Genomic DNA, 13,273 nt, shown 5'->3' with positions numbered 1-13,273 from the left:
AAAACAGAGACCTTTGGTACTCAACAGGAAGCCCCACCTGAGGACAGACTTGAAAGACTCCCCCACAAACAGCAGAGTTTTAAGAAACTCTGGAGAAAAAAAAAAGAAAAAAAAAAAGGAAAAAAAAAAACTCTCAAAAAATAAAATTTCAGCACTTGGCAGCTCCTGGATGCCTGGAGTGTGCCTGGATGAAACACTGCTGATTTACTGCAGATTTTTCTTTTCCTTTATTTGTTTAAATTCTGCAATAATCTTCACCAATCCCCTGCCCGATCCTATATAGCATCAATAACTAGCTGTAAAAAACCCTAGCACGCGTTTTCATGAAGGTCAAGAGTCCAGTCTTACTTAGAAAATCTTAGCTCACTAGTACCATAATGAAAAAAACACTTTCCAAATATTTAATAAAGTACATGTATCACTTTAGAGTCTAAAAACTGTGGGGTTCAGCAGCAGTTTTTTCACTTGACATAAATCTCAACTTTTTTGTTCCCAAGTACTTTTATTGAATCAGGGCCTAAACTTATACTTAACGCCAAGTACTTTACTGTTCTGCTGAATCAGACTAAAGCCAGAGCTGTGACCCTGGGAAACCTCTTGGGAAGTCAGTACTGAATCAGAAAGTGATCCGATTTACAAGTTGTTCCAAATTCCCACAACCTCAAACGTCCCGTTTACACAGCGACCATGCGATGCACTTGCAGCGCAACCCAGATCTGTTTTTCCCCCATTACTCATGTGTCACAGGGATAACAGCCCATGGCTACAAGCTCACCACAGATCCCAGCAAGATGTAGAGGGGTGCAGAAAGCTTCATGCTGCAAGGAAAAGGACAAACAGAGCAGGAAATGGGATCAGGAAGCCTCGTAGTGAGGGCGAGCAATTCTGCTCTGTGCCAATTTGATTTGCATGAAAACCTCTCCTCAGAAGAGGAGCGAGTGCAAGCCATGCCAGCCCTTGGGAAGTGATGCGTTTGCGTGAGCTAATGAAAGCTGAGCGAATAACTTACTCGCACACAAAGGTTCCCAGTGGAATGTCTTGCATCGTTCGCACACCCCAGCCCATTTTTTGTGTCCGGTAGAGCTGCAACCGAGTCCTGGAGAAGAAACAAAACCATATCAATGGCAGCACTGAGCAGAAAGGCAACAGATTTATTTTTTTTTTGCAGAGGGAAGAACAAAAAAAATGCAACCTTTTATCAGCAGCAACTCAACGATGGTTTTGCTGTTCAATCCCCCAGTTCTCACGCTGGTGCCATTACGCGTGTGCTCTGCTCCCGGTGCTGCTCCAAGCCAGAGGACAGACACTGGGGGGGGCACTGCCTGGGGACCAGGAATGGGTGCCCACCACCCCCTCTCCCTGCCCAACTGTAGCTGGTGGGGCGCACGCCTGGTGCCTGGACGCGTTCAGGATTGGGGAGGAGGGCATGGGACTGGATGCTCTGTGTGGTTACACCGCTGAGGATTCACACACGGGATCCCAGAATCCCACCACCTGCATTTCTTTCCCTTTCACGCACACACTTGGCACCTGGGGGAAGGCAGGGAAGCTGGAAAGGGACTTAAGGTTCTGAAGGGAGGGGTGCTGCAGGGGGAGGCAAGGAGCTTACAGTGAATTAAGAACACCCTGAGCTAAGTGCTCTGATCCCTTTGCCCTCTGCTGAGGCCAGTGCATTTAGCTGCTCCATCATATCCAACTCCCTGGATGAAAGACAAGGAAGAAACGCTGCAACCTGAAACTTCTTGGTGTAATAGCTGCTCTGTGGAATTTTACTGATGGAGCTTATAGGCAGAGAAACAATGCTGTAAGTCATTCTGCCTCCTGCTCAGCCAGAACTTGAGTTAAGTGCAGGATGAACAATCTCCAGGGCTAGGGAACGCTCTCTCTCCCCCCGAGGGAACCAAACCCCACTCTCAGCAATGCTGTTATCGGAATAAAGAGAAATTCGATGCTCACCTTAACTTCACCCTGTTGCTTTTTCCAGTATTTCTCTCCTCTTCCCCCCACCCATCCCCTCTTTGCACCGTCAGCTCAAACCACGCTTCCTCTCCAGGGCCGATCATTTTCTTGTATTTGTTCACAGCTCCTGGAGCCTTAACCAGGAGCGAAACAGGACGTCAAGAGAACAACTGCCCTCATGAAACTGGCTATAGCGCCGCATTGCAGGCTTGAGGAAGATCCCCTCTGTGTTGCCTCGTTCATCATGGTACAACAGAGCTGAGCTCAGGTTTGGGATCTGCTGCTGGGACCAATGCCAGCAGCAGTGGGACCATGGCTTCACTGAGCTGGGTCAGCCTGCCAGACAGGAGCATACATCCTGCCTTGCAGAGTTCACTTGGAGCAAAACGGACAAGGAAACACTGAAAATGGAAGGGGAGCACGCACGTGTCACACTGCAGACCAAACAGGAGCTTTCCCCATTTGCTCCACGGGGACCTCGAGCACAGCTCCGCCAAGCACCTGACCTCACCATAGCTTCCCAACAGAGCCACGCTCCCAGGCTCCTGGTTGTGTTTCCAACCCTTCCTGTCTTTCAGATAAACGCTTGAGCATGCAAGGAAGCAGCAGCATCAGACCTGGCTGTATAGCTCCTAAGTAAACCCCCACGTAGACACTGGAGCTCTGGAGTTTGGCAGGGAAAACCACAGAGGGGTAAAGTTCTGTGGAAACGCATCCAGCCTTTTCCTTGCTTATTTTTAATGTTGCAAAATGTCCTTGGAAATGCGAAGCCCACAGAAAGTGTTATCAGTACCATTAAAAAATGCAGAAGTCTTTTTCCAATGGGATTCCTTAGAAGTTTGTCCCGATACATTTAGTGCAGACGAGCATCTCCAAAGTAGAGGTGCAATGCAAAACATTTTAATATTTAGTCTGGCACCAAAGCCATAACAGCCTAATCTGCAGCACTGAAGCCAACAGGTATTCAAATATCCAGTTCATGGGGAGTCAGGCCAATAACTGGGAAACTTTAAGCAGCCAGGTTTGTGCATACTGGCCTGCATCTGTAATGTAAATGGCTAGCTTACAAGTTCTTCTAAATGCAGGCTTTGCGTTTTCTGTTGCTGTAATTTTTTTCAGAGCTCTCTACCTGAGAAGATACATCCAGGCTGCTCATGCACAAGCAATTTGTATGTTTTATGGTCAGGCTGATAAAAGAACAGCTCCGTTCCCACAGGACAGGGCAGAGGCAGGGCACAAATCAGCCCATTGCTGCTTCATTCCCACCGGCAGCGTGGAGGAACCCACTCTGCCTCCCACCACCGCGTGGCGGCACCTGCCCCACCTCTGTTTCATCCCTGGCAGCCCTGGCTTTTGTGGGTTCGCAGGCAGAGCTGAGGCTGGGGGGGCTCTGTGGTTTGGGGGTGTTTTTGCCCTGACAGCTGCTTGTGGATCCTCCTCACCTGAGCCCGTTCTGCACCACCCGGTTCCTACAGGTCCGCCAGCACGAGCACGCGTGGTTACACTCAAAGATCAGCGGCGGCTCGGCCATGTTGAACTCAGGCAGGAGTCGGCCGTCCTGAAGAAGAGATGCATTGAAGACTGGGTTAGTTTTGTTTCTGTCACCCCTCCAAACCAGAGGCAGGCCCAGAGAAGAATTTCCCCAAGTACAAAAAGGGCCAGACAACCCCAACACGGAGGTATGCCCCAACCTCCCCCAAAATACCTCAACTTCTGCAGAGGCTTTCCTCCTCTCTGAGAGTGGCAAACAAGCCACTATCACAAACAGCTGACGAACTGCAAGAAACCACCTACATTTTTGCTGCCTGGCATCACCCTATGCACCACCAACAAAAAACTATTTTACAGTGCTGTGCAAAAAATGGTGTGCATCATCATTATCATCACTTTGCAGTGCTGGAGGGGAGAAGCAGATGCTTTGTCTATCTCTGGAATAAAGCCTAAACTTCCAGATTATAAGGCCAGTACACCCAAGTTCTAAACCACATTATCTTCCCAAATAACTCTCCCAAAAAAGCTACAATTCAATTATCTACCAACCACATAGGATTAAGAAAGCGATAGAGGCAGTTCATCATATTTAACAAATTTAGCTTTTATGGCTTTAAAGATGTAATCACCTATTAATGTGTAAATAAAATGGCTACAAAGCAAAGAAAGATGCCAATATTCCCCCTGGGAGAAACTTGCAGAGATTCGCAGAACTTCTGATCTTAGCAGAACCTGTCCAAATATTAACCTCAACACCTCCCTGGAGGATTGAAGCATACTTACCCAAAACAAACCAAGCTTCTGGCAATGCTGAAGTTAAAACATATTTACTTTGCTCTCATCCAGAAGGATCACGATAAATAAAGGCAGGCAAAATCCCTCTACCACCCTCCCCCTCTTTACATATTACAGCATTTTCTATGTTGCTCTAAGATGGAAGCTGATTTCACGCATGGATTTCTAAATGCTCTCTATCACACGGGTATAATTAATGGCTCAGCTGGCATGACAGCAACACAAACAAATAACAACGGAAAAGCTTCCCTGAGTACACATTTTGTTATTATCACATATGCCTCAAAGCTGAGACTGCAACTTTAGGCATTTTAAAGTAAAAATTAGAGGAGCTGTGCAAGAAACTGTTTTTAGGTACTATTAGAAATTCTGAATTTTGCCGAATTCAGCTAGCCAACACTCATCTAACCAGATGTGAAGTTCTGTGTCCTCACCTTATCATACCAGCAGCGCATACTGAGTTGGCCACACATGCAGTTACTGGAGGAGCAGTCGTCTATACATACACAATACTGAAAGAGAAGCAACAGGGGTCAACTCCAAGCCACTCTCATGGAAATGAAAGAGCAACTTCTGTAGCTGGGCCAGAGAGGAAACCACAAGGCTTCACCTCCTGCCTGTTGCTGCAGTGCCTCTCAAGCACTTCCAAAAGAGGCCCTTGCTGCAGATCTTTAGCCAGAAAGATAACCAGACTCATCACTTCAGTGGAATGTTTACTCAGTTCCTTATTTCTAAGTACAATGAATGTCAAAGGACTCCAGCTTGCAGAAGATCCCATAATGAGCCATGTTACTAACCTTCCTCTGCACCCTATGAGCTGTACTCCATGCTTGAGGACAAGGAAAGCTCTGAGAAGGGCCCAGAGCTGGGAGATGACACGGTATTTCTCGGTCCTCCCCTGCTGCTTGCCTCTTCCCACATGGGCACTGCAGCTGGCTGCTTCCCCAGCACTCCCCCAGCCAGCATGGTCCCACCACCAGCTGCTGCACAGCGGGGATTGGCCTGGGGAAGTTCCCTTCAACCGTCCATGAGCTGCACCTGGAGAGGGGTCACCCCCTCTCAATGCTTCCCCTCCTCTGCTTCACAAGCCAGCCTTTTGAGGACATCCAGTATCACAATTAAAGGCCTTGGCCTGGGTGCTGCAGTCACTAGAAGACAGCATGAGGAAGGGCTCCCAGCAGCTCACTGCCTCTCCAGAGCCAGAACAGAGGCAATGGATGAAGGGGAGCTGCATCAGGCAGCACCAGATGGCTGATGCTGCAGAGCACAGCCGAATACAGAGCTTAGAGTCTAGGAAAGGACAAAAAGCAGAATCCTGTCCCCTAGAGCAAGAGCTGGAATTCAGGACTACAGCCTTAGCTAGGATTTGATGACAGTGGTAGGACGAGGTATTCCCATCCTGAATGCAAAACCTGTGCTGTGGCACAGCACACTGCAATGTCTCTAAATGCACACACCAGGACAGGAAAAAACACAGAGATCCACACAGCCCCCCACCTGTAAATGAGTGATGTTTCTATCGATGTCCATTGGGGATGTGACACAGTTCTGCGAGACGTATTTGTAGTTGCTAGGACAAGGCTCACTGTCCACTGAATTGACGCAGGGAATCGGGATCCTCTCGTAACCCCGGGCAATGTCTCTGTCAGAGGCAGAAAGAATTGTCACAGAAGAAAAGCTCCCCCGAACAAGGGGACATTCAAATGACATCCTGGGGCAGAATTACTGCCTTTGATCACTGAGCATTCAAAGCCTGAACGCGATTCAGACTAGAACAGAGTTCATTTCTTTCCACCCTCCCTTATAGATTGTTCTTTGTGCATGCAAATATTTCCATTTGGAAGGATGAATTTACAAGACTGAATCAGCATGTGTTTAATTCCCGCTAAGCTCAAACTGACCTTCACACCCCCAGTTTAGAAAGCTAAGCATGCACTTAGAGCCCTTTCTCGAACCAGGCCTCCAGCCTCCCCCTCGCCAGGGCCGTATTTCACAACCACCAAGCAAAGCCAGCCAGATTCTCACCTGCTCACTACCTTCTCTATCTGGACAGGCTTGTCAGTCGACGATTCTCTAAGAGTCTTGTTCATCTGCAGAGCCACCCAGACCTGAGAGTTAAGGCTGGAGCACTGGAGTGGAGTCTCACCCTCCTTGTTCTTTAAAGTGACATCCGAGCCACGGGAAAGAAATAGACTGCAAAACAGCAAGAAAGGATAAGCATCCCCCAGAGAAACTGCGCAAAGGGAAAAGGAACTGAATCACGTCTCCAGCCAGCCCTTGAGGGACAAGGTAGAATCTGTAGCAGTGAATAATCACCTGAGTTTTCTTTATTAAGCATGGTTCAGTGAATCCTTCTACACGAAGGCGCTGGCAGAAGCCACAGACTGGAGCTCTGGGCAAATCTTGCCTTGCTCCAGGCATGACAAGTGCCTTGCTGGTAGCCAGCCTGACTTCAGGCAGGCTGGAAACTCTCTCTGGCAGGGAAAGACAAGGGGAGGGAAGAGTAGGATGGAAATGGAAATGGAAGAGTCCCATGGGAAACTGGTATTGGACTTGGCCCCTGTTTACATTCACCAGCTTTTGGTGAGGACACACACTGAATTTATTCCTAGCAGCGCCTAAACGAAACAAAAGCCCCGTTACTCAGTTATGCCACAAAAAAAGCTTTGATTGAGGATGCCCAACCCCTTTGTGCTGAGAAGCCCACACTGAGCAAAGCCCCTCAAGCCTTCTGCCCAAGACTCCAGGACCACCCCATGTTTTGTGACCTTTTTTTACAACAGCTAGTATTTCAGACCCACCATGCCTAGGAGCAGGGCACCAGAGAAACAAGCCCTCCATCCCAAATTTGGTCTGTGTGTAAAAGCCAGAGGCTGTCCCAAACTTCCAGACAGAAAGGAGCATCCAGGGAAGGGGGAGAAGTGGCAGGGCTGGAGCTGTACTTACACCACACACTCGTAGCGGTTCTCTCTGGCTGCAATGTGCAGGGGGGAGTCTCCGTGAATATTCACCGCGTGTAGATCACACTTAGCAGCCAGCAGTATCTCCGCAATGTCAACGCAGCCCGAGAAAGCAGCCCAGTGCAAACAAATATTTTCCTCCTGGAGGGGAAGCAAACAGAGCAGAGAGGCTGTTTAGTGCATTGCGATCCTATTGCTTTGGGACTTCAGCATCCCCAGCTCTGCACCTGGGGCATTCGACACGTAGTTCCCTTCTCCTCCCCTGCACTGCTCATTCTGGCTGGGAGTCCCGAGGCAGGCAGGGGAATCTCTGCGGAGACGAGCAGGGAGTTCTCACTCCAGCCGCCTCCACACGCCGAAGACGGGGAGGCTGCACGCAAAGCGGCCCATCGCCTTCCCTGCGCACGCAGACAAATCGTCTGTCTCTAAGCCACAAAACAATCTGGATCAATCCACGAGAGAGGTGACAGACATGAACAAGCACACTGGAAAAGGCTAGAAGCTGAGCTTCCCCAGCCCAGACACGCAGCAAAACTAGCATGTCTCCCAGGGTTATAAAATGAGAGAGAAGTGTCTGCCGAGCCGGAGCAGAGCACAAGCTGTAGGGTATATGAAGGTGCTAGAAAGAGAACCAGGAGGCACACGGAAAGCAATCAATCCGACTTCAGGCATCTCTTAAATACTGTATGTACTCATCTCTCACTAGCTGCACTAGAAATAGCTGAACACTCATCTTTTTGATGGAGTTATTTTAAGCGATGGTACTGTTTGCTGTTACAGTGCAATTTGCAGCACACTTTAGAGTCCTTCCCCCTGACAGGCTCTAAAGATGCCGAATACAACAGTGCAATGATAGTAATGATCACCTAACTTTCTTTTCAAGTAAAAGTAAAGCACATCTTTTAGTCACTGCAACTTAACTTAGACGTTCTCTAAAACGAGGAGGCTATTAACATAAACCAGGGAGTGGGGAGACCTTTCTGCATGGCTTCTGCATGGGTAACACAGAAGAACTCCTCAGCACAACACACCAATCTATGAAAAAATTAATCCTGTCGCTTGCACACCGCACACTGCCGCTCAGACACATCACAGACACCTCGATCTGCTGCTTTGCACCGGCTACTGCCTAACAGCAGCGTAATTACAATCAAAAGCATTTCTCGCCAAGGATGATGTTTCCCAGCACAAGCGACAGCACTTCTTAATGGCTGCAATCAGGAGACTCTGCGCTGGGGGTATGTAAGGGATATGCCATACATCCATCTGCTAAGGGGATATTTTTCTTTTAAGTAAATTGTTGACTGGGGCGATTTGATTTTCATCATTTAATGTGTGATCTTGTAACTGGCAGCCAAAGGCTTCTGTGACAGCTCAGACAAGAGACAGCTTTATTCAGAGTCCGTGCCAGGGCTCTGAAGCCATGCAACAACCCAAAAAGCCCCCGCTCCCACCTCGATTCTTGCTCTTAGGAAAAGCATGAGGTCTGGACCTGCCTGGGAATGATTTCTGTCACCAGGGAAATGGAGGCTCCTGCTGAGAAGGGACTTTCAGACTGGGGAAGGTGACACCCTGACAACAGCTGGGGCCATTCTGAGCTCTATGCGACAATCGTGCCTGCACCTACCGCTGCCAGCACCCAACAGGCACTAGAAGACGTATTTGGGAAGACAAATACAAAACAGTGCTTATATCCATTGGAATCAGAAAAGCACTAGCAGCCTTGGATAAGAAAACGTATCGCCATGAGGTATGCTAGGGAGTGAGCTGACGGCAGGTAAGCACTTTGTTGTAAGCACTGTGCAGGAAGCAGTGCAGCCAGTTGCCCCTCAGTTATTAAACTATCTCATGTCTCCTACAGGCCCAAGCCTGGAGGAGCTCATCACACCCTGGTTCACACCCAAGCTTGCCTTCCAGGCACTTCTGGGGTTTCAATACCCTTAAAGAGAGGCAGGAAGAAGTAAGAAATACACTAATAAGAAAAAAAGGAGCTGTGCTGATAAATAAGCTCCAAGCAGAAGCGTGGATGTAGTCTCTTTTTCCCCCTTCAGTCATCTCCCTCTCCTTTTCTCTTTTTCGTTCAAAATCCCCGTGGAAACAGCTGACAGACACAGGGGGCCCCCAGAGTGCCCAGGTGAGGCAGACCCCCTGAGCAACAGAGCCCTTCCCACTCAGGCAGGTTTTACAGAGGTGAAGCAGGCCAAGAGCAAGCTCTGGCACGCTGGCACACTCAGTCCATGTTGGTGGCTGGGGGTTTGTTGTGCCTAGGAAAAGCCAGACGTGCAATATTTGCTGGCAGAGTGGCTGCAGCATCTGCCCAATCCATCTGCAGAGCACAAGCATGAGCTCATGCCCCACAAAAAGCAAGCAAGATGTCCCCAGCACACACTGGCCCATAAACAAGGAGCAGTCAAGTCTGGTCCTGAGGGCGATCGTCCCGGCACAGCATCCAGGTGACAGCAGGACAGACCCAGGCAGACCAGAGGTGGTGATGCACAGAGCTAACTACGCCCTGCAGCACCACGTACAGCATCCTTACGGCTTACATCAGAGGAGCCGGAGGAAAAGGACTGCTTGCCCGCTTGTAAAGCTTCTTCTACAGTATGGAGGATTGCTCTCCCACCACGCACTTGCCTCCACCCATGTCAAGGGATCACTGTGCCTTCCTGCACTGAGCCTAAAATCTGTGTTCTTGGGCTCATTTGGCTTTTAAGCAGAGATTGTGCGTTATTTCTAAAACAGATTTTCCAGAAAAAACCTCACATTGTCTCGAATGTTGATGTCCGACCCCTTTGCCAGCAGCAGCTTCACCAGCTCGATGTGCTTGTACTCAGTGGCCCAGATCATCGGCGTCCAGCCTCCGTCGTCCTGGGGAGGGGATGGAAAGGGTGAGACACGCAGAAGGGACAGGACTGTCTCCTGCTGACGTTCACATGTGCCCTGGCAGCCACAGCAGGGTGCACTGCCTGGGAGCCACAGAACCCTTCCCTCCCCACGTCAGCCTCACTGCACTCCTTCAGTCCGTGCTGCTGCAGGGAAAGGTCCCTCAGGGTCCTGCAGAGCCCGGCAGGATTCGAACCACTCTGCCTCAGCAAACTCAAGTTTATTTGCAGCTCAGCACGATGCCGATGGATCTCAGGGGGTTCAAACCCAGATGACTGTCCAAAAGGCACAATGAATGCCAAGCTTCTGTGAAAGCTCTTGCAAAAGCTCACAGAAGCTTCTCAAAGATGCTCTGCAACGGTGAGTGCTAGGCTAGACCTGTCCCACAGCAAGACCACCATCCCACCCCTCTCCTAGAGGAGCGCAGTTGCACCCTTGGGGAACAGGCTCCTCCGGCAAATTCAGGGTCAAGGAGAAATTATAAATGGAGATACACAGAGGAAAAGTTTCCATGAGGTCAGCGGGGCGAAGGTTTCTGCACCAGGGCAGAAGGAGACGCCCACGGCACTGCCACACCTCACCTTTCTCACATCCTCCCCAGCAGCAGGGCTGCCTTCCAGCAACCAGGCAGCACGCTGGCAAGGCTCAAGGCCCTGCCCGGAGAAGAGCAGCTTCTGCACCTTGCAGAAAGGCCTCACCTGGCAGTTGACATCCATCTTCCCGTTGGACAGGAGGTACTGGACAACATCGTAGTGCCCCTTCTTGGCAGCCAAGTGCAGACACGTGGAGCCCTCCGCATCCTGGACACAAGCACAGAACAAGCACTCAGGGAACACCCCCAAAAAGTAGTCTTGTTTCAACTCAAAATATTCTGTTTATACATTTATTTATTTATTGCTGTTTTTATTAGCACAGGGCTTAACCCAAAATCTGGTAGCAGGGCAAAAGAGGCTGAGAGCCTCCACAGTGACCAAGACCCACAGTGCCTGCAGCCATGTGCCGAGAGACAGGGGATAAAAAACAACAGCAATGGTTGAAAGGAGAAATGCTTCTGGGAGCTGAGAACACAGGGTCTGGTGTAGATGGGCAGGCTGGGGCTGTGAGTCATGATGGAGACACTCCCACACCAACACCGAAAATCTCGTCTGGAGTCTGATTTTTATCAGACGCTTACATCCCAAGAGCTTAGCACACTGCAAGGACTGGAGAGCAGGAAATAAAGAGGAGGAAATGAAAACCCGACAAACAGAATGATTCCTTCCTACTACAGTTTTCTGAGGGAGGATTTGCCCTGAACAGAGAACGCAGCACAAGGATGGGGAGCAAGGATGGGAAGCCTCGGGTCAGGGACTGTACCGAGGGGGCTCCCTGGGGCAAAGGAGGGGTTTCCACTCTCCCTAAAAAGCCTGACACATCTGAGTAATGCCACAGCCTTCCCCTTAAATCACTATGAGCCAAGTGCAGCTTCTCCATGCAGAAGCTCTCTACAGAGAGCCGGCATGTTCTAATATAGATTTTTGGCAGTTTTTGAGTGGGGCTGGTGCCTTCTGTTACCAGGATCAGCAGCGTCAGCCCGGGGTCTGAAAAGCCCCCACCCCTCGCCCTGCAGGCCGGGCAGGCTGGGCCCCCCCTCACCAGTAACTTCTTGATTTTGCAGGGAAATGGCTGGAGCCAATTTCCAACTGCAATGTTGCCACTTTCAGAAGATGACTAATTTAGTGCAAGAAACTAATTAACATAATAAACTAGTCTAGACTTCAGACATGATCTCAGGCTTCTAATTTGCTTATGCAAGCTCAGGATTTTTTCCTTCCCTTTAACTTTAGGAGCAGGAAACCTCTTTCCTCTCTGACATGAATAAATCAGGTGAGAAACATTTAGACTGCCGCAAGGTGCTCGGGACAGCTGCCACCATGAACCCACATGAGCCTCCCCTGCCCTTTCCCCATTCCCAGCTCAGAACCAGCCTCCCAAGAAGCCATCTAAGGTTCGGGATGGACACCAGTTCTTGTCTTGTGCAATCCTCCCAGCCCAGCTAGCTCCTTCACCCCAGCCCTGCCATACTCCCCAGCAGCAGGACAGGAGCGAGCCAACGGCTGCAGGTTGTAACAAAAAGAAGTTCACATGGGGAGGGTTCCTGTGCTCCAAGCAGAATCTAATTTAAGGGTTTGATAAACGATCTGTGTACTTTCCAAGATTGCAAAGCAACCAGAGCATGCTAAAGACGAACAGACAGCTGCATTTTATTGTATTTGTTGAAATTAAGGGGTAGAGAGTTTAAAGACGGGGTCCAATTTTGCCAGTGCAGCGTGACTGCAAGAAAGCACACATCAGGCCTTTGGAAATCAAAGCTTCCTCTGTCATTTTTGCTGGCTTTGCAAGCACCTAATTACCAACCGATTTTAAAATGTCACCCCCAAAATCTCATGATTAATTGCCTGTAGAGAAGGAAACTCTGAAATCAAACTCCAAATGCACTGTAGTGGGCTTCTGACAGTAATACTCAGTGGTCTCGTATCTAACCAAATATCCCCACCTTTGGTGACGTGAACTGATGCAGTAACAACAGCGTTTCCCCACGTGCACAGAGCCATGACACTGCATCATTAAAATAACACCACCAACAACCACAGCCTTCCCAAGCCTTTGAGCCCCAAACAAACAAGTCCATCTCCCCTCTTCCTGGGCACTTCCAACCAAGTCTTAAAACCCGTCATGAAAGAAATAATGGACAGAGGCTTCTTCAGGAGAAAAGGGTAAGGAATAAATTGCTACCTTAGGATCTACTAGTGCTCCAGCCTTGATAAGGTATTTCACAGTTTCCAGGTGGTTGTTTTCTGCTGCTTCCATCAGTGGGGTTCTCTGGTCTTCAGAGCAGGTGTCTATATTCGCACCAGCCTGTTAAGAGGCCAAGGCAAATACAAGGACAACTGTAATCATTACTGGTTATCAGAGGAAGGATGTGGGAGTAGAGATTTAGTAGCAAATTGTTCCTGAAATTTGGCCATATTAAGCTTGAGAGAAAAAAAAAAAAAAAAAAAAAAAAAAGCAGTCAAACTTCACCTGTTTCAGAAAGCAGCACACACTGCTTGCCCTCTTTCCTGCCACCAATCAGGGCATAAGGAAGTGAACAGCTGCTGTTAAACAACTCTTGTCACTAATGCTTTTTGTCCTGATGCTTCTTG

The 13,273-nt window shown here is 49.2% G+C and overlaps 1 protein-coding gene across 11 annotated transcripts in view; it reads right to left on the bottom strand.

Moving 5' to 3' along the window:
• The window catches only part of EHMT1 (euchromatic histone lysine methyltransferase 1), a 114,048-nt gene that overhangs the window by 9,799 nt on the left and 90,976 nt on the right, over positions 1–13,273 (bottom strand). For all 11 annotated transcript variants that reach the window (XM_082775412.1, XM_082775415.1, XM_082775418.1 and 8 more), the window contains 9 exons: positions 12,864–12,986; positions 10,787–10,888; positions 9,969–10,073; positions 7,192–7,346; positions 6,271–6,438; positions 5,743–5,887; positions 4,680–4,757; positions 3,402–3,517; positions 1,010–1,096 (listed from right to left, as the gene is read on the bottom strand). In XM_082775412.1, the coding sequence (XP_082631538.1) occupies positions 1,010–1,096; positions 3,402–3,517; positions 4,680–4,757; positions 5,743–5,887; positions 6,271–6,438; positions 7,192–7,346; positions 9,969–10,073; positions 10,787–10,888; positions 12,864–12,986 (1,079 nt within the window). The remainder of the gene's footprint in view (positions 1–1,009; positions 1,097–3,401; positions 3,518–4,679; positions 4,758–5,742; positions 5,888–6,270; positions 6,439–7,191; positions 7,347–9,968; positions 10,074–10,786; positions 10,889–12,863; positions 12,987–13,273) is intronic.

Source organism: Aythya marila (genome assembly GCF_965140915.1).
Source record: "Aythya marila genome assembly, chromosome: 19".
In the NCBI taxonomy this organism is placed as follows: domain Eukaryota; kingdom Metazoa; phylum Chordata; class Aves; order Anseriformes; family Anatidae; genus Aythya; species Aythya marila.
Note: the sequence above shows the minus strand (reverse complement) of the source record. Positions and strands in the feature narration are given on the sequence as shown.